Source organism: Engystomops pustulosus, chromosome 1 (assembly GCF_040894005.1).
Source record: "Engystomops pustulosus chromosome 1, aEngPut4.maternal, whole genome shotgun sequence".
Lineage (NCBI taxonomy): Eukaryota > Metazoa > Chordata > Amphibia > Anura > Leptodactylidae > Engystomops > Engystomops pustulosus.
Window position 1 is genome coordinate 103,794,014 of NC_092411.1, and position 20,438 is coordinate 103,814,451.

General features: G+C 41.5%; 1 protein-coding gene across 3 annotated transcripts; it reads left to right on the forward strand.

Moving 5' to 3' along the window:
• Nucleotides 1-579: 579 nt before the first annotated feature.
• On the forward strand, nucleotides 580-20,131 carry RNF31 (ring finger protein 31). Of its 3 annotated transcripts, none has more exons than XM_072150736.1 (22): nucleotides 580-723; nucleotides 1,992-2,205; nucleotides 2,374-2,517; nucleotides 3,374-3,529; nucleotides 4,778-4,837; nucleotides 4,929-4,977; nucleotides 5,876-6,044; nucleotides 6,464-7,049; nucleotides 7,309-7,497; nucleotides 9,668-9,919; nucleotides 10,024-10,206; nucleotides 10,282-10,488; nucleotides 12,320-12,493; nucleotides 13,668-13,766; nucleotides 15,637-15,726; nucleotides 16,063-16,177; nucleotides 16,266-16,384; nucleotides 16,764-16,877; nucleotides 17,130-17,187; nucleotides 19,095-19,191; nucleotides 19,707-19,875; nucleotides 19,983-20,131. In XM_072150736.1, exons 2-22 carry the CDS (start codon nucleotides 2,050-2,052, stop codon nucleotides 20,037-20,039), a joined length of 3,243 nt encoding a protein of 1,080 aa, XP_072006837.1. In that variant the 5' UTR covers nucleotides 580-723; nucleotides 1,992-2,049; the 3' UTR covers nucleotides 20,040-20,131. The 3 variants fall into 3 exon arrangements, with proteins under 3 accessions (XP_072006837.1, XP_072006838.1, XP_072006839.1); XM_072150737.1 differs by lacking the exon at nucleotides 580-723 and adding an exon at nucleotides 878-936; XM_072150738.1 differs by lacking the exons at nucleotides 580-723; nucleotides 1,992-2,205; nucleotides 2,374-2,517; nucleotides 3,374-3,529 and adding an exon at nucleotides 4,555-4,708.
• Nucleotides 20,132-20,438: the final 307 nt, after the last annotated feature.

Consider the following 20,438-nt stretch of genomic DNA (forward strand, 5'->3'; position numbering starts at 1 on the left):
TGTAGGACAGTATAAGTGACAGTGTAGATGAAGTGTAAAGGACAGTATAGGTGAAGTGTATAGGACAGTACAGGTGAAGTATATGGGACAATATAAGTTACAGAATAGGTGAAGTGTGTAGGACAGTATAAGTGACAGTGTAGGTGAAGTGTATAGGACAGTATAGGTGAAGTTTATAGGACAGTATAGGTGAAGTGTATAGGACAATATAAGTTACAGAAAAGGTGAAGTGTATAGAACAGTATAAGTGACAGTGTAGATGAAGTGTATAGGACAGTATAGGTGAAGTGTGTAGGACAGTATAAGTGACAGTGTAGGTGAAGTGTATAGGACAGTATAGGTGAAGTTTATAGGACAGTATAGGTGAAGTGTATAGGACAGTACAGGTGAAGTATATAGGACAATATAAGTTACAGTATAGGTGAAGTGTATAGGGCAGTGTAGGTGAATGGCAATCTCATCATTGTCGCACACCCAGTGTATCCAAGTCCTTATGAAAAACACTATAGGGCGTGGAGGGCATTGGCAGAGCAGGCAGACAGTGACTATCACGAGGAAAAGCCCATGACAAGACTACGAGGCAGTAAACAGGCTGGAAGTCTTGTATATAGTTTCTCCAATGCGGGTTTTACCTCCGGCCTCTAGGGGTCGCTAGGTGTCAGCTACACGGGCAGTGTGTCATTTCTTGGGAAAGAGGAAGTAAGAGAAACAGTAAGGAGACAAGTAAGTGCGCTGAGGACTGTGGAATATGAGTGGGGCGGGGGGATAGCTAGTAAGAGGGGACTGTGTGGTAGAACTACAGGTCTCAGCATGCCCCGTGCAGCCGCTCCATGTCCCTGGTGGTTAGGGGTGGCAGTGTCCTCCAGCAGGTAGCAGTGTGACAGGCTGCACCTGGTGTGGGGTCATTGTCATGTCTGCTGTGTTGCTGTACGCCCTGTGAGTTGTGTATAAGGTTACAGAGCAGGGCACCAGTTCTCTGGTAGCTAAGATAATCACAGCACCATTCACCAATAAAATGTATATCACAGAAACTGAGGGGTGCAGGCTGTACGAAATGTTACTACACCCCAATTATTTCACAACTTAAAATAGATTATGCGACTTATCAGTGTATCCACAAGACAGGTAGGGGTCTCACGACCAGTAACCTCATCAGTTAACTCTTTGTATCCACCTCTGTGGTTGGAAACAATTGGCTCAGTCTATTGACCCTCACCTCTCGGGTCATAAAAAATGGCAGAATAAAACGTGTTCTATTTATTTACAAATATGGCTTATACAATAGTAAAAAAAAGAAGTAAAAAAAAAATAATCTGACATTCTGTTCAATGCTGCATTTTCCGACACAAAACTTGATTGAATGGCCTGACCTTTGACCTTCAAATCACAGGTCCTTGCTAGAATGACCAGGCAAATATCAAAATAATGCTGCTTTCACACAAACGTATGCCACGCCCCAGGGCCCGACTCGAGGGGTGAGCTCACCTCAGCCCTCTCCATAGCAAACATGCTGCCGGGCCGTACATCCTGCAAAAGATAGAGCATGCTGTATCTTTACTCTACAGATGCCATGATGCGGTGACACACGTATACGCTCACCATGCCATACCATGCCATGCACAATCCCTTTCTATGGCAGCCGTATGCTAGCTACTGTTTGAACAGATATCACATGGTCACTATATACTGTGGTGTCAAAGGTGCCTATCTTTTGAGTATATAAAGAATAGCTTAATTTCAAAACTCAGTTTGTTTAGGCAGTTTTGATGAGATATAGGGAGGGGCTGGACCCTTTAAGGGGATAACCATCCCTTGTAGCTCTTGGTCCTCTGTACAAACAGCTGCTTTTCCCTGGGGAGACTTACATTTCAGTTAAAATATCTGATTGGCTTATCCTTCAATTGTTTTATACCAGTTCATATACAACTTGTAATTTGTACACAAGTATTTATTTGTTATACAATTGTACTGTTTGTGTTGTTTCTTGAAAGGGAATCTAAGGTGATTTTGTGTATTACACATACCAATGATAGTGACTTCCAATGAAGCATGGCTACCTGTCAGCTCAGAAAAGCTTTGGAAAGTGATTTAATTCACCAGCCTGACACAGTGACAACTTATCGGCTAGATCAGATGCTAGAGGTTCCATTCAAAGATCGGTATCGTAGGCTGGACCTGCAGACTCTGCTTCCAAGTGGAGAACAGGTAAATCATGTATTTTTTTTCTCTCCATTTTCACCCATAACCAATTCTTAATTAATGGCACTGGCTTCACTGCCTGAGCATTTTCATTTAGTTTATTGTATAAGTTTCATTTGTTACTCATAGTTCAAAATTAAAATGGTTAACATCATCCTATTGTTAATTCCATAGTCACCACAACTTCGCTCTGTGATAACTGCTCTCAATATATTGGAGAAATACGGAAAGAATCTCCTATCGCCACATAGACCTAAGTTCTGGAGAAGTGTCAAATTTAACAACCCTGTTTTTAAAGCAACCGTTGATGCTGTTAATGTAAGTTTTCATTTTTTTAATTATTCTAGCAATTTTTTTTATCCGTCCAAAAAGGGGTGAATCGAATAAGAGGTATGTGAGTAGTGAACCATCATATGTTACACATGCAAACTTGACAGGGTACAATTTTGTGCCAGTCAGAAAAAGCTTATATGGATTATAAGGCTCACACCATCGCTAGCAGCATCAGTCTATTTAATTAAAGAACAGTATAACGGAGACCATAAACTGATGGTAAATGGAGGCTCTTCTATTTGACATACCGTATATACTCGTGTATAAGCCGAGTTTTTCAGCACAAAGTCAATTAAAAAATAAACTTGCATAGTCACCTTCCGGCGCTCCCGATTCTCTGTGTGGTTCCCCGTGCTACACTTCTTTCTCCCCTTCAGACTATGATGCGGCTGTGCAGCTGCTGACTACATCATGGTGTGCGCTGGCTATATACTACAGAGTGGAAGGCTGGCTATATACTACAGAGTGGAAGGCTGGCTATATACTACAGGGGGGCAGGCTGGCTATATACTGGGAGGCTGTGTACAATGCATTTCCCACCCTCGGCTTATACACAAGTCAATAGGTTTGCCCAGTTTTTGGTGGTAACATTCGGAGCCTCGGCTTATTCTTGAGTATATGGGGTAAGTCTGTAAGAGTTCTCTTTTACATGGCAATGTTCCATATGCAGACGTCCAAACAGCTTGAGATTCCTTATTTTATTTAGCAATTGCTTTCCCGGTCTATATCTATCTGAGCTCAGGTGTAGTGATAGAAATATTGTCTGTTATGCAGATTTACAATATATTTAGAAATGTATTTGTAGACATTGTGAGTAACCATTGCTTCTCTTGCTTCCTAGGGAGGGCGTCATGTATTGTCATTGTATGGATATACACAGTCCCTTCCAGATGGTCTCAGCTTTCCGGATGCAATGCAGGAGCCAGATATCGCCAATGTTGCTGCTGTAACAGCAGATGTCATTATCCTTCACCGCGAGCTCAATCTTTTGATTTCTGTGAGTACATTATTCCTTTAAAGGGAACCTGTCAGCAGAAATTTACCTAACAAAACACTACCAGTATGTTGCCAAACAGCTTTCAGATCATATTTCTTTCATGGTCCAGTGTGGTGGTGTCATCCAGAAAATTAACTTTGGAGTGATATGTAATTAGTTGTATCAAGTCAAGAAAGCAGAGATTTTGAAGTCAAGCTCTCCGTTTCTCAGAAAGGCCTGGATTGTAATTGATGGTCCTGCATCCAGAGACATCACTAACCAAATTTCCTTATGTCCAGTGTATGATGTCAATCACAGAGGAGGAGGCTTTCAGAGCCCCCCACCTTGACTTCAGTTCTAAACTTTCCGCCTCCTTGACTTTATACAACCAATTTGCATCTCACTTCAAAGTTGATTTTCTAGACAATGCCACCACATTGGACCATGAAAGAAACAAAAACTAGAGGTTATTACACTGTTAGAAAATATTCTGGTAGTGGTTTATTAGTCCAATCGCTGATGACAGGTTCCCTTTATCTAATTCTGTCACCACTACCTGTTGGAGCAGCTCACAAAGATTCCATCCCAGCCTTTTATCTAGTCATTTCATACATTAATCATTCTAAAACCAGATTTTCTTTATTATGTAAATGAGGCTGGTCACATGGAGAGAGGCAGTGACGTCACCCCTCTTAACCCTCCCCTCTCCTCCACCTGCTCATGTCTGTGTGTAATGTATAGTAAAGCATTGCTAGTGTCTGTGCTTTATGTGCTGACTTGCTGTGTTCTGCTATTCACATGTGTAAGACACAGACATCAGCTACACATGTACCTGACATGTTCTGCTATACACGTGGCTGCCTGGAGCTGTTGTATCTCTCCTATACACACAAAGGCTGCAGGGGGCGCCAGCTCCAGGAAGCACATCATTATACAGCCTCACATCATTATACAGGCTGTCAGTCAAGCACTGGGGGTGTGGCTGTGCCTCCCAGTCATGAATAAGCTGAACAGCTGAATATGATAATGACTCATTGGACATCTCGCAGGTCATTTGCATACAGCTTTAGAACCTCATTGCTTAAGTTTGCAGGCATGTAGAGGGACAATGAAGGCGTAGGGGCAATGCTTTCTAATGGCAGTTTATGAAAATTGTATTTAGTTTAGGAGGTTAATTTCCCTGATGGATTCTCTTTTAAGGTCTGTATTTTAGTCCTCAGATACTGTAGGTTTTCCTGCTTACCAGTAACTGATGCAATTTTTTCGCAGAATTCCCATCCATACCAGGAACAAGCAACACAGCAACTCCTTAAAATGAATTTCCCCCAGGTAAAGTGTTATTTTATGGAATTTTGCATGCAAAATACTACAGGTTGATATGTGTGTTTTTGTGACAAATAAGAATTTTCTAATCTTGCAGCCAGCCTTAATGACGGATTCAGTTGTTTTTTCCAGACCTGCCCCATCAGGTAATTAAAAAAATGAGTTTTCTCACAATTAAAACCAATGACCTCTCTACAGGATAGTAGATTGCCATCTATACAGTGATTGCAGGGACTTATATTCACAGGAACAGGTGTGTCTTGACTTGGGCAGCATTTGGCTATTTATATTTCAACTCAATACAAACTATCAAATGGTTGTGTTTCTGCATTCAGACTTTGGTTAGAAGCACACGACCGTGATCAGCCTGTGAATCATGGACTGCATGCTGACCACATTGCCACGGATGGGACTGGAAGTATCATAGTTATATAAGATGTAAGGAGTTCTTGCTTACTCACAGAACAGTATCAAACTGTAATCATGCCCACAGTCAAACCATATTGTTTTACTATTATGATGTTGTGTTTTGTATATGCTATGCACCCTCCTAATAACAAACCTTTAATAAATATGCTGTGAAGGCTATTTTAAGCACTGCATTGGACTATTAAAGGGGTTGGCCAGGAATTCCTATTGATGTAAGTTGTCCATAATTGGAAAAGCTGATCTCTGCAGGCCCCACCACCACCAATCTACTTCTGGCCCATCTTGAGAAATCAGTAGTCTTTTCTGACTTCAGCAGTGGTGGGCACTCTCAGTCATGGTTCCATTCAAACAGGTAGCACGAGTGCAGTCCCAGTGTCGAAAAACTCATCGATGAGACATTTCTCACCTTTCCTGTAAAAAGCTGGTTCATTTTAGTTTAGGGGAAAGCCCTTCATATGTAATGTTATACAAGCTAGGGTGTTAGTGCATGGCAGAAAATGAGGAATGTGTATATTTTGCCTCTCTGTTTATGTTTTAATGAAATATCTCTTTTTAAAGGTATTATGAACATTCTAACCATTAACTTTAAATCTTCGTTACTGATTGTGTTTCTAGTCTCAGACACCTCCTCTGAAGGATGTGGCCTCTGTGGTGTGAAGACTGTCTCTGTTGTATGTACTTTATGTAATGATACCTTGTGTTTAGAGTGCGACCATAGGGTACATTCGCACCCTAATCGTTCAAATCACCAACGCAACCCCTGTGGCATATCACCCTCACACAGGTACTTTAACTTTTGTAGTAAAGTGTATGTGCATGTTGCAAATCATCTTCTAGAGTTCTATTGTTTTGTGTCTGCAGCTCCTTTATATATCCATGTGTCTCCATAGTGACCTAACCATACACGTGCACTGTCATCATAAGACATGCTGTAACATAGCCATCCCTTATGTCTTTATTACCTACCAAATACCCACAACTTTGTAATACAGTGAACAGACAGAAGTAAATATAACTTCAGTTTCAAATCACACCGTGTTTGTCGTCTGCTACCATGGAAACTTATAGGTTTGTGCGGGAGCTGTAGATCCAAAACAAATGAATTTTATAAGACTTTGAAAAAGTAGTTTTTATTTATTTTTTTTCAAAGCTTTACAGTAACTCTAAAATGTTTGTCTATTTTTTTTTTTTTTTTTTATAAAGGCCCAAGGATGATGAATTTCTTTCACACATTTCTTCTCGCCCCCCATGGCATTGTATGTCATGCCACATTTTAAATAGAGGGGGGTCAGTGCTTTGTATAGGGTGTGAGCGCCCCCGTGCATGTAATAATCCTATGAGCGCATCTTTGGAAGCTTCTTTACATAAAGACACATGGGTGTGCCAGGCTTGTACTCTGCAAAACCCTTCTTCAGCTGTCCTGTGTGCAGTGTGTGATCGACCTCGACTAGCTGGAAAACCATCTAGAGATGGCTATGAGTCTGCAGCTCTATCCCTGATTGAGAGTAAAGACTTCTACAAGCCTGCAGGCTCACTTGACCAGAGCGGGCTTGTGTCTTTTTCAGAAAATATTAAGACAGTTGGGCTTGGAAGTGTATGTGATAAAGCAGCCAATATTGAAAGGACTAACGCAAGGCTTGTAAGCCAAGGAAATAACAATACTAGTCTTCCTTATGCAATGAAAAACAGTCCAGATTATTCTTGCATGGTTGAGAAACCCATCAATGAATTGAGAAGTTTTATTGAAGTTCCAAGTGGTAAAAAGGAAGAAGAAGTCAAAATGTCACAGGTAATTTGTAATAGGATGGTAACTTGTAACTAGAGATAAGCGGACTCAACGTTTAAATTCCCGATCGGTAACCTGACTAGAACAGATAGGCGGCTGTCCCCTTGGCCATAACTATGAACGCCCATTTGGCTGTTCGGTCGGCGATTTGTCAGACCACTGAAGATCAACTTAAACGTTGGGTCTGCTCATCTCTTCTTATAACAATGTGTGTTACAAGAATTGGATGAAAGTACCTACACTTTTGCTATGTGAATCCTAGGGTTGGCAGTGTGCACACTGTACATTTTACAACAAATGCCCTGACCGTGTCTGTGAGATGTGTGAACAGACCAGTGAAGGCGTGTCGGTTGTAGAAGAGAACACTGAAGAGGCACAGTTAAAACACCAGGATGAGATAAGACAGAAGCAACTGAAAGAGGATGGAGCAAAATTGGTGGCATTGATTAAGGTGAGGGAGCTGGTGTTTTGTTATAATTCAAGTTGTAATTGTAATTTTTAGGAGTGAAATAGGGATAATAAGAAACATTCAGCTTTTCTAACAAGTTGCCACACAGTTGCATACATATTGCTTTATCTATTTTAATAACTTATGCACAAAATCCTAAAACACTTCTGATAGTTCTTGGTTCAGACAATTTTATTAATAAGCAGTGCAGTTCTTTGCTCTAGAAAAATTACATCATCTGGAAATGCAACCAATGAATTGAAAAATAACACAACACAATGATGTACCATAGTCTCACTTCAGTGTCCTAATGCATCATTTGAAAGGGAACTGAAAGAAACAAAGAGAAATACCCATTGTTGTGGCTGAATCACATGAAACTGTCTCTGCCACATTTACATCACTCCAGAAATGGTATCTTCACCCAGGTAGCTCCATAAAGTGTGTGGTCATGAGCAGGTATAGCTGCCCCTTGTGGTTGGTCCATCAGTCCAGACACAGTATAGTTACAAGGTGGAGGTTCTGTTGCTTTGTATATTTTCATTATGAATATTGTATATATGGCTTTGGAAATCAAGAACATGGGAGGAGGAGAAAGGGACCACTGCTTTATAACCCCTTAAAGGACACCTGTCATCAGGTCTGTGTCACTTGTCCTGTCACCACTACCTGTTGGAGCAGCTCACAAGGATCCTATCCCAGCCTTTATCTAGTTATTTCATACATTAATCATTATAAAATCATCTATTCTTTATTATGTAAATGAGGCTGGTCACATGGTCAGAGGCAGTGATGTCACTCCTGTTACCCCTCCACTCTCCTCCCCCTGCTCATGTCTGTGTGTAATGTATAGTAAAGCATTGCTAGTGTGTGTGCTGCATCCTCCTAATACACATGTTAGAGACACAGACATCAGCTACACAAGTACCTGACATGCTCTGCTATAACATGGCTGCATCCTGGAGCTGTTGTATCTCTCCTATACACACACAGGCTGCAGGGGTCTCCAGCACCAGGAAGCACATCATTAAACAGGCTCACACCATTATACAGGCTGTCAGTCATGTACTGGGGGTGTAGCTGTGCCTCCCACTCATGAATAAGCTGGACAGCTTGAATATGCTAATGACTCATTGGACATTTCACAGGTCATTTGCATACAGCTTTAGGTTGCTTAGGTTTACAGGTATGTAGAGGTATAATGAAGACATAGAGGCAATGCTCTCTAATGGCAGTTTATGAAAATCTATTTAGATTAGGGAGGTTATTTTGCCTGACGGGTTCTCTTTAAGTAACAATCATGGTGATGCTCATGTGTTGAAAAATATACCAGAAAGTAGAAAAAAAAGCACAACGCATACAAAAAAGTGCATTTCTGAACTTTAAAGAAGTAATGATCCACAATTTTTATTAGAAATCCATTCTGCTCACAATTCATGTTCTCTGAAAAGAAGACAATTAAAACATAAAAGAAAACTGAAGGGGGCTATGGTATTAGTCACACTACACTACATGGACAATTGTCAGGGCTGACTCCAGGTTTCAGTAGGCCCCTGGGCAATAGAGCCTCGGTGGACCCCTTTGCAGAGAATTCACGTGGTGGCATTAAAAATTCAGAAACTAAAACATGCCCCTTAAAATATTCCCTACTTGATCATTCCAAACAGCACCATTATGGTTATTTTAAATATAGTCCTCCTTACCAGGATGCTGGGGACTGAGATTTGGCTGTGTGGGCCCCCCATCAGCTGTCCAATATGTGGACAAAAGAAACACAAAGCCCAATTCGTATAGCATTATAGTGCTACAATGCATCATATCTTGCAGATAGAGTAAAGAGAATGCTGCAAATTAAAAGCCCAATATACAAATAGACATCTAATCAACCAATGTGTCTCATCAACAAAAAGCATGCTGAAGAACATTTTCATTCCAGAGTTTGTGATGCAGCAAAATATAAATGTAGCAGTACCACATTTATCCATATACTTTTGTGCTTACTTCTGGCTCTGGACCATCATCATCATATACATAAGGTCTCCTCAGTGTAATCTTTGTCCAAGAAAACTCGCCATTGTTTTTAATTTCTTTTTAATATCATTTACATGATTTACTTTCGGAACAGATTCCTGAAGCCCTGCATATATGTAATTCTTGATTCCTTTTCTTCCAGGAAGGGGAGGCATATGGTGTATCTCCAGAAGAGGTGTATAGTGCAGTACGGTACTCTGGTACAGAAAAACCTCTATGGTGGTTGCAGTCTGAACTTCTTTACGTGTTGGAACGTCTTATTGATGCTGCATCACAAAAAGCAGGCTCTGAATTGGGGGCTTTTACACCGGATGAAGCTCGTAGTGCATGGTTATCATGTGGCGGTGATATGGAGGAAGCAGTAAACCTATGCATTATACAGCGGAGAATCAAGGTTAGTTACTAGCTATGTAACACACTGTTTTCTCGTATTGCTGAAAAATACATAAATTTAATTTATTGTAGGTAGTGTAAATGGTTTTTGGATCTAATTAATAGGTAGAAGAGCTATGTTCCCTTGGCTTCCAAGATCGAGATAAGGTGGTTGCTGCCATCTATGAGAGTGCTGGTAGTGTAGCAAGAGCGCTAAGCATTTTACAGAAGCCTCTTTTGGAGCCCTTTTTGCAACGTGTATGGGAAGATAAAGAAGTTCCGTTTCAACTAGATTCCGCAGACAAACAGGTAGTTGTGATATATTTACTGTGTAAGAGAAGTGGGATTTTAAAGTTTTTGCATTAAGATGTTTTGGTACTTTAGGCACTTCTGAGACGATTACTTGCGGAGCATGCCTTGCATAGTTGGGGGCGTGCTGAGCTGGCTTTGTCTCTGCTTCATGAAGGAGAAGAGCGTTATAACCTTCAGGATGTTGTGGAAGCTGTGAGAGAATCTCAAGATCGTGACTTTATCAAGCGGATGCTAACTCAAGAGTGTGCAGTCTGTTCATGGCAGCTTCCACGCAACAAGGTACCACCAGGCACAATAAATAGTATTGTCATTTCAATTGGCAGTACAACAATGAGGATAACCAATATTACTATTTTCTGCAACTTTCAACGACTTTGGGGCACTCAACTATTCCCAAGTCTTTGCAAACATGGGGCTTAGTGTCATAAATCACCTTAGACTAATTTAATACTTACAAAACCTTTGTAGTTAAAGAAGACCTGTCACCCGACTCCCCAGGGCCGGCTCCAGGTTTTAGTGGGCCCCTGGGCGACAGAGCTCTAGTAGGCCCCTTTATGGGCTGCCCTCCAGTAGTCACACTGCCCCACCCTTCCGCCGCGTGGACACATGGCCCCTCATCGCCATGTACACATCCCCCCCTCATGTATACACACTGCCCCCCCTCCCCCTGTATACACACTGCCCCCCTCCCCCTGTATACACACTGCCCCCCCCCTCCCCCTGTATACACACTGCGCCCCCCTCCCCCTGTATACACACTGCCCCCCCTCCCCCTGTATACACACTGCCCCCCCTCCCCCTGTATACACACTGCCCCCCCTCCCCCTGTATACACACTGCCCCCCCTCCCCCTGTATACACACTGCCCCCCCTCCCCCTGTATACACACTGCCCCCCCTCCCCCTGTATACACACTGCCCCCCCTCCTCCTGTATACACACTGCCCCCCTCCTCCTGTATACACACTGCCCCCCCTCCTCCTGTATACACACTGCCCCCTCCTCCTGTATACACACTGCCCCCCCTCCTCCTGTATACACACTGCCCCTCCTCCTCCTGTATACACACTGCCCCCCTTCCCCTGTATAATACACACTGCCCCCTCCTACTGCATACACACTGCCCCCCCCTCCCCCTGTATACTACACACTGCCCCCCCTCCCCCTCTATATACACTGCCCCCCTCCTCCTGTATACACACTGCCCCCCTCCTCCTGTATACACACTGCCCTCCCTCCTCCTGTATACACACTGCCCTCCCTCCTCCTGTATACACACTGCCCTCCCTCCTCCTGTATACACACTGCCCTCCCTCCTCCTGTATACACACTGCCCTCCCTCCTCCTGTATACACACTGCCCTCCCTCCTCCTGTATACACACTGCCCTCCCTCCTCCTGTATACACACTGCCCTCCCTCCTCCTGTATACACACTGCCCTCCCTCCTCCTGTATACACACTGCCCTCCCTCCTCCTGTATACACACTGCCCTCCCTCCTCCTGTATACACACTGCCCTCCCTCCTCCTGTATACACACTGCCCTCCCTCCTCCTGTATACACACTGCCCCCCCTCCCCCTGTATACAGGGTCCTGCTGACCCTGGGGCCCGAGTGGGCCCCTCCAGTACCCCGGGGCCCCTGCACTTGCCCGGGTTAGCCGGGTGCTGGCGCCGGGTCTGAGACTCCCACACCCCCTAACCCCCCCCCCCAAACCAACAATGCCTGCTGGTAAAGGGTAACTACCAGTGAGACACTGTATCTTCATTACAGCTGTTGATGCAAATTAGCATACTTGACTGTTTTAATGAAGATATGACTCTCCAGGGCGCCAGTGAACCACACCCCCTTATTTTGACTGACAGCTCTGTGTTTCTTCAAATGTTAGAGTTAGTTGGGACACTAGGGTGGTTAAAGGTTCCATAAGTCCCAGACAGGCTGGACATATGCCCTACGGCGGCATCCATTATCATTTCTAATGTATAGGTTAAACTACATATTTTAAGAATAGGTATTTATAGTATCCATAGTAGTATACTGTTAAAGTGTCCCTTCCATTTGGGTTATTTGTGTCTCTGTTTACAGAATCTTGACTCTTTGACTCTTTTCCAGATGCGCTCTCTTACTTCATGCGAATGTTGCATCTGCCCAGACTGCTTCCGGATGCACTTTACAGTAGCAGTTAAAGAGAAACACATTAGAAAAATGGTGTGTCCAGCATGTGAAGAGCCAGAGATTAGTGATGAGGGGGAACTCTTACATTATTTTTCGACACTAGATATACTGGTATGTGTATTTTCATTTTTGTTATTATCAGCTGATGATAATTATTTCATGCTGTATTATGTTTATGCTATGTATACTAAGTTATTGCAGTTAGTTATATTTGAGCAGATTTTTCTCTCTATAATAACTCTGTATAAAAACTTTAATCTTAAAGGGGTATTCTCGTCTAGGCACTCACATTCTGTTCCATTAATCTGCCATATATAAACATTTCTTCAATTAGATGTTATTAAAAAAAATGCTCTCGTGTGAAGATAATTTCTCCTAAATGTAGTAATATGGTCCCTTAGAAACAAGATTGTGTCCCCGGATACGACCACCTCTGCTGGAGGGATTGCACAAATAAACAAAAACGTTCTTGTATATGATATGTCCGGGAGTTACTGCAGGTCCCACTGCCATCCTGTGGTAATGATCGCTGAAGCCAGGTGATCAGGCAGGACTCAATAGCGCATGTCTGGCCAGTGCTGCCAAAATGTGATGTGGTCGTATCCGAGGAAGCTATCTCGTTTCTAAGGGACAAGATGACTACATTTATGAGAAATTATCTTCACACAGGAACATTTTTTTTAATAACATGCAATTGCAGAAATGTTTAAATATGGCAGATAAATGAAACTGAATGTGAATGCCCAGATGAGAATACCCCTTTAAATCCTCCCATGTACCTTGTATAGTAAATGCTCCTTGTTATTAAGATTTTTGCTTCCTGTCATTCAGTAGGAAACTTCACGATTTTCTTTAGTGCCGCATGATGATCAGAGCCCATCCCATAGCTAGGATAGATTTTAATCTGGAAAGTAAACCTTGAAGGTATCTGCTAATGACCCGAAGCTGAAATCTGGAAAACTTTGAGAATCCAGCAGTGTCTGGTTTGGTTAAGTTTATTCCCCCTACTTCTGATTGGTCTGCTTTGCTCCTCTAATTGGTGGCTGTGAAGAAAAATCTCTAAAAAGTGTAATTGGGTTTGACTGCTAGTCTGTGGTTACAGACTTGACCAACTCTGTCTTCTCATATGTATCTCTGGAAATGATTGAAGCAGGTTTCCTTTTAACATACAGTATGTGTATTACATATATGTATATTATATATATGCTGACCTTTGAGGTTTACAATATTAGAATTCAGTGTTTTACTGGGCAATTCTAATTTTATTTTTTATTATGCTTTCAAGTTAAGGGACACTCTTGAGGAGGATGCATACAATTTGTTCCATAAAAAGTTGACAGAGAGGACTCTTATGAAAGATCCAAAGTTTCTTTGGTGCACGCACGTGAGTATACCCAAGATAATTTATCTTGACTTGGTTTTAATTGAGGAGAAAGAAAGATGGTGATGGTCATGTTGTCACCATCATACAAGGCTCTGAGAGGGGATATTAGTGTAACAAGATGCATAAACGTTATTTTTACAATTTTCTCCTAGAAGAATGTTAGGTAAGTTTTCCCAACTTAAAAAGCTTTTGGTCATAATTGCCTAATAAACAGTCCCTAAGGAGGACAAGCAAAAAAGTGGTATTTGGTGTTGTGCCCCTTTGCACAACCCTTCCAGGTTATCTGATATCTATGTGATGGTCTCTCTGGAAGTGTACGGTAATTTGCATAGTTAAGACCATTGACTGCCAATTTTTGCAGATGCTTTTATTTACAGTCATATGAAAAAGTTTGGGCACCCCTATTAATCTTAATCATTTTTAGTTATCAAAATTTGGGTTTTTGCAACAGTTATTTCAGTTTGATATATCTAGTAATTGATGGATACAGTTATATTTCAGGATTGAAATGAGGTTTATTGTACTTACAGAAAATCTGCAATATGCATTAAAACTAAATTTGACAGGTGCAAAAGTATGCACAAAACATCTCTCAAATGATCTGAAAACAGAGATTGTTCAACATAGTTGTTGTTCAGGGGAAGGATACAAAAAGTTGTCTCAGAGATTTAACCTGTCAGTTTCCGCTGTGAGGAACATAGTAAGTAAATGGAAGACCACAGGGACAGTCCTTGTTAAGCCCACGAGTGGCAGGCCAAGAAAAATATCAGAAAGGCAGAGAAGAAGAATGGTGAGAACAGTCAAGGACAATCCACAGACCATCTCCAAAGACCTGCAGCATCATCTTGCTGCAGATGTTGTCACTGCATCGGTCAACAATATAGCGCACTTTGCACAAGGAGAAGCTGTATGGGAGAGTGATAAGAAAGAAAGAAAGAAGAGTCGCCTGAGGTATGCAAAAGCACATTTGGACAAGCCAGTTTCATTTTGGAAGAAGGTCCTGTGGACTGATGAAACACAGATTGAGTTGTTTGGTCATACAAAAAGGCGGCCAAAAAACACAGCATTCCAAGAAAATTACTTGCTAACCACTGTAAAATTTGGTGTAAGTTCCATCATGCTTTGGGGCTGTGTGGCCAATGCCGGCACCGGGAATCTTGTTAAAGTTGAGGGTCGCATGGGTTCCTCTCAGTATCAGCAGATTCTTGAGCATAATGTTCAAGAATCAGTGACGAAGTTGAAGTTACGCCGTGGATAGATATTTCAGCAAGACAACGATCCAAAACACCGCTCCACATATACCCAGGCATTCATGCAGAACAATTACAATGTTCTGGAATGGCTATCCCAGTCACCAGACCTGAATATCATTGAACATCTGTGGGATGATTTGAAGCGGGCTGTTTATGCTCGGCAACCATCAAACTTTGATAACTAAAAATGATTAAGATTAATAGGGGTGCCCAAACTTTTTCATATGACTGTAAAAAGGTCTCTTCTAGTATTTAAGGACCACGTTTATAAACAATGGCATATTTAACACCAGTTAAACTGTAGAGAGGATTTGATATTTGCTATTGTTTCTTTATATTTCAGGAGCATATATACATTTTCATTTGTCTTTTATACTAGCTACAAGAAGCGTAACATTTTGCCTCAAATGTGCAGGTTTTGTTTTCAACCGTGAGGGTTGAGTGTTAAAGTTGACTAACTTAACCAGTTTTATGTGACGTGATGTGATTCTTGATCTTGCAATATCTGAAAAAAATAAATTCTTAAGGTATAATTTTGTCAAGCTGAAGCATGAAACTACATATACGCACCCCAAGAAATGCAAGTCATTTATAGACTTATTTTTGTTTTTCCTTAGTGTTCATTTGGATTCATTTATGAACGTGATCAACTCGATGTAAAGTGTCCTCAGTGTGATTGCAGCTTCTGCAGGAAATGCAAGCGTCCGGTTAGTTTTATAGCGTTGAAACTCAGTAGGAAAACTTCAGATAGGCAGCCTATAAATAAAACAAGTTAGCAAGAGTAGTTATGTTAAGAGAATATATACCCTACCCAAAGTAGAACATACCCCTCAGACATAAGCGCCAGAATTACTAAGCGTTTCGAGCTAAATTATATCTTGCCCAGTTAGTCCTGGCTTAGACTTCACCTATAACCTGCATCAATATCCTGGATGATGCTTTGAGAAATTTAGTGGGCCTGGGATTGTGTACATTTTCATGCCTTGGACACTAGAAAACTGATAAATGCCCCTTTGTGACTTTTGTTTTTGCCAATAATGCAGTGGGAAGAGCAGCATCGAGCTCTAAGTTGTGATGATTTCCAAAACTGGAAGAGAGAAAACGATGCTGAATATCAGGCACAAGGACTGGCTGTATACTTGCAGGAAAATGGGATCAGTGAGTAAACTAAAACTTGCCCTTCAAGTCTTCTTGCCTTACTAATACTCAGTATACTGATAATCTTACATATTCTTTTTTTCCTCAGCTTGTCCACACTGCAATTTTTCTTACGCCCTTGCAAGGGGAGGTTGTATGCATTTTGTTTGCAGTCAGTGTCGCCACCAATTTTGTAGCGGATGTTATAATACTTTCCATTCTAAAAATGTAAGTGTAATGTTTAATGAAGGAAATATTTTCATATAAGTTTGCCCGGTCAATAGCTGAAGTGGCCAGGCAGGAAATTCAACCCTGTCTGCATTTCAGTATGTACAGACAAAACTGCTTGCTCGTTGGGAAAGTTACCAAAACAAGTATCCAATGACAATCCACTATCATGCAATTAATAAATTGTATTCACACTTGGTACCTACAGGCCATCAGTCTTTTGCCATGGTAGTTGTCCTGCCCAGTGTGCAGTTGTGCGTCTCTACATGCTAAATCGGCTTGGAAAGCATGTTTTCACTGTCCCTTTAATTGGCAGAGATATTCATTTTCTAAGAAAAGTACATCATAGCTTATGCTTTAATGTGTAATTCCTTTGTAGAAATGCACAGTCCCTTCTTGCACAGTCAGAATGTCTCTCCATGCTCATCATCCTAGAAACTGCTTATCTTATCTACGAGACTGGGAAGTGTCTCGTCTGCAGGCTCTTCTTCAAGTAAGCGAATTTCATATATGTTTTATGGTTTTGCTCAGAATAATGGTGAAAAAAATAAAAGATTATATTTATTTTCCTATATATTGAGGTAGTTATAGGAGCACTACTGAAAACGTGTATCTTTTTCCAGCTCAGAATTTCCCATTGCCTTTGATCCAGCTTTATTATAGAAGATACCTTCTACAACATTCTTGACCATGTCTTTGTACTGTTCTTATTAATTTTAGCAAACACTATTTGTCTTTCACACAGATGTCTAACAAGCCATTTAACACAGACCCACCTACTGGCACACAGGCTGGACCTGGAGGTATAGTGGCATGAAGATATATCCTATTTCTTCATTTACTATCACATTGTTGCACAGAAACAGAGCACCAGGGAGGTGGAGCATTCAGAAATGTCAAAGTGAATGTCCATCATTTTCTATTTTTGATCTATATCTCTTACAAAATTTTGTGCTGATTATTTTTTTTAGTTCCTTGATAGGTTTATAGTGAAAATATACACACACACACACCTTCACATCCTTCGTATAACCATTAAAATGAAAGGGGTATTCCCATCTCATAAAGGGACATCATTATATCGTATATACTTGTGTATAAGCCGAGTTTTTCAGCACAAAAAAATGTGTGGAAAAACCTCACCTCGGCTTATACATGAGTCGATAAAAAAATAAACTTGTATACTCACCCTCCGGCGGCCCCAATTCTCAGCGCAGAGACACGGCCATGTTATCGAATGACCAGCGCATACTATGTCGTCATCAGCGGCCATGGCCGCGTCTCTGCCGCCTGTTACAGAAGACCTAAGAAGGAAGAGGAGCCGTGCTGACATCAGGGAGCCACACTGAGCATCGGGGTGACCGGGCGGTGAGTATATAAGTTTATTTTATAGTGCTGGATGGGCTGGCTGTATACTACATGGGGGCAGGCTGGCTGCATACTACATGGGGGCAGGCTGGCTGCATACTACATGGGGGCAGGCTGGCTGCATACTACATGGGGGCAGGCTGGCTGCATACTACATGGGGGCAGGCTGGCTGCATACTACATGGGGGCAGGCTGGCTGCATACTACATGGGGGCAGGCTGGCTGCATACTACATGGGGGCAGGCTGGCTGCATACTACATGGGGGCAGGCTGGCTGCATACTACATGGGGGCAGGCTGGCTGCATACTACATGGGGGCAGGCTGGCTGCATACTGGGGGGGGCTGTCACCAAAGCATTTCCCACCCTCGGCTTATACTTGAGTCAATAGGGTTTCCCGTTTTTTTGGTGGTAAAATTGGGGTCCTCGGCTTATACTAGAGTATATACGGTATATCATTAAAGGGGTGTTCCCATTGCAGCAAATTAATATTAATGTTTATGACAAAAAGTAAGTACAATTTTTCAATATACTTTCTGTATGAATTCCTAATGCTTTTCTAGATCTCTGCTTGCTGTCATTCTATAGAAAGATTCTATTCTAATATTCTAATAGAATGTTAACTACCAGTGGATAGAAATCTGACCATGGTTATACAGGTGCACGGCTCGTTATATATCAGAGAGTAATGAGAGCCGTGTGCCATGGTCAGATTTCTGTCCACTGGAAGTAAACAGAGAAGCTTTCTATAGAAGGACAGCAAGCAGAGATCTAGAAAAACATTAGGAATTCATACAGAAAGTATATTGGAAATGTATATAACACTTTATAAAGTGAGGACATGGCTTAAAGGGGTATTCCCATTACAGCAAATTAAGTTTATTGTTTTCATTATAATGTGTGTAGGGTTTTATCAGACACAACTCTGGTTTGGTCCTGATATTTTCCTGGGTGGTGAATACTAGTCAGTGGCATAACTAGGAGAGGCAGGGCCCCATAGCAGGCTTCTGAATGGGGCCCCCCTTCCCACTTCAAAAATATACTTATTTCTATACTCACTTGTGTGAGTTACACACCATACATCGTATACATACACATACAGCCTATATACATCATATATATATGTACAATATGCAGCATAATATGTATATAATGGTGCACATCCCCCACTTTTTAGTTTGACAGGTCAGATGATGGGGCCCCTGACACTGTGGGTCCCATAGCAGCTGCTATGGCTGCTACCACTGTAGTTACACCCCTGATACTAGTGCTTCTAATGTAGCTGGGATCAAACTTCAAACAGTGCTTGTGCTTCACTCTTATTTTGCACTTGTTTTGTATAGGTGGATGTCGTGTGATGGAGCAGAAAGAAACTATTGATGGATTGAGAGATGAGGCCTGTGGAAAAAAAACTGTCCTTGGATATGCAGGGTTGTGTGAGTAAGTATTGCATACATGATTTGTTTCTTTTGGCCATAAATACGTAAATACAGGCAATCCCCGGGTTACATACAAGATTCCGTAGGTTTGTTCTGAATTTGAATTTGTATGCAAGTTGAAACTGTATATTTTATAATGGTAGATCCAGACAAAAAATTTTTTTGCCCCAGTGACAATTGGAGTTTCAAAATTTTCTGCTGTATTTGGACCAAGGATTGTCAATAAAGCTTCATTACAGACACCTTACAGCTGATTATTGCAGCCTGGGACTATAGTAAAACATCCAGAGAGCTTCACCAGAGGTCACAGTGGGCAGAGGGGTCCATCTTTAACTAGGGGTCGCCTGTAAGTCGCGTGTCCTTAAGTAGGGGACCGCCTGTATTTAAGTTTTTGATTTGTCTTTCTTCTCTGTGCTCTGTAGTGGAAGGGAAAGTACGTTATACCATAACATATTTTAAAGATCTGTGTAAACCAATAGATGTCAGAATAAATTATTCATGTATTCTCTTTTCCAGGTCTCATTATAAGGAGTATTTAGTCAGTCGAATTAATGCTTCATCTCTGGATCCTTGTGTACTCTATGACTTGAAAGAAACTGTCACTGTATGTGAGCGCTACCTCCAAAAATGTCCCGCTCGAGAGGTTAATGAAGATGATATAACTTACAGGGAAAGACTTATACAAGTGAGACAATGTTATTCAGATTGTTGAAGTTTCCTTGTCATAGGAATAACTACCATTACTTTGTCATTTGTTTACCTTGGTTTAATGCCCGCTTTCTCTTTTTGTAGATTCTGATGATTGAGGTGCCTCTGAATCCTGTTGTTCAAAGAAACCCCAACCCATGAAACTTTAATTTCAATTTCTTTACTTTGAAAGGTTTATAAAAAATGTACATGTCATATTTATCCATTAAATAAAAATACATAGTTTCTCTTCACTCCATATGTCAGGAAGTTTTCATTCTAAAACAATTTGGCCTATTACTGATTGTTTACCCCTGATACTACACTCCTACAGGTGGTGTTGCCTTTGGCCAAAGGCTCAACTTGCCTCATGGAAGTTGCACCCCTGAAGGAACATCCACCATAACAAGCAAACAAATGCGGCGGGGGTGAATGTGGCCTGCAGAAGTTAGAAACAGAGTGTAAAAAAAATATATTCAAAGCTGGTCACACATCAATAGTCCCTTCTAAAAAAGGCAGCCGTTTAGGTTAATTTTATCAAACTGGATAATCCAACTACTG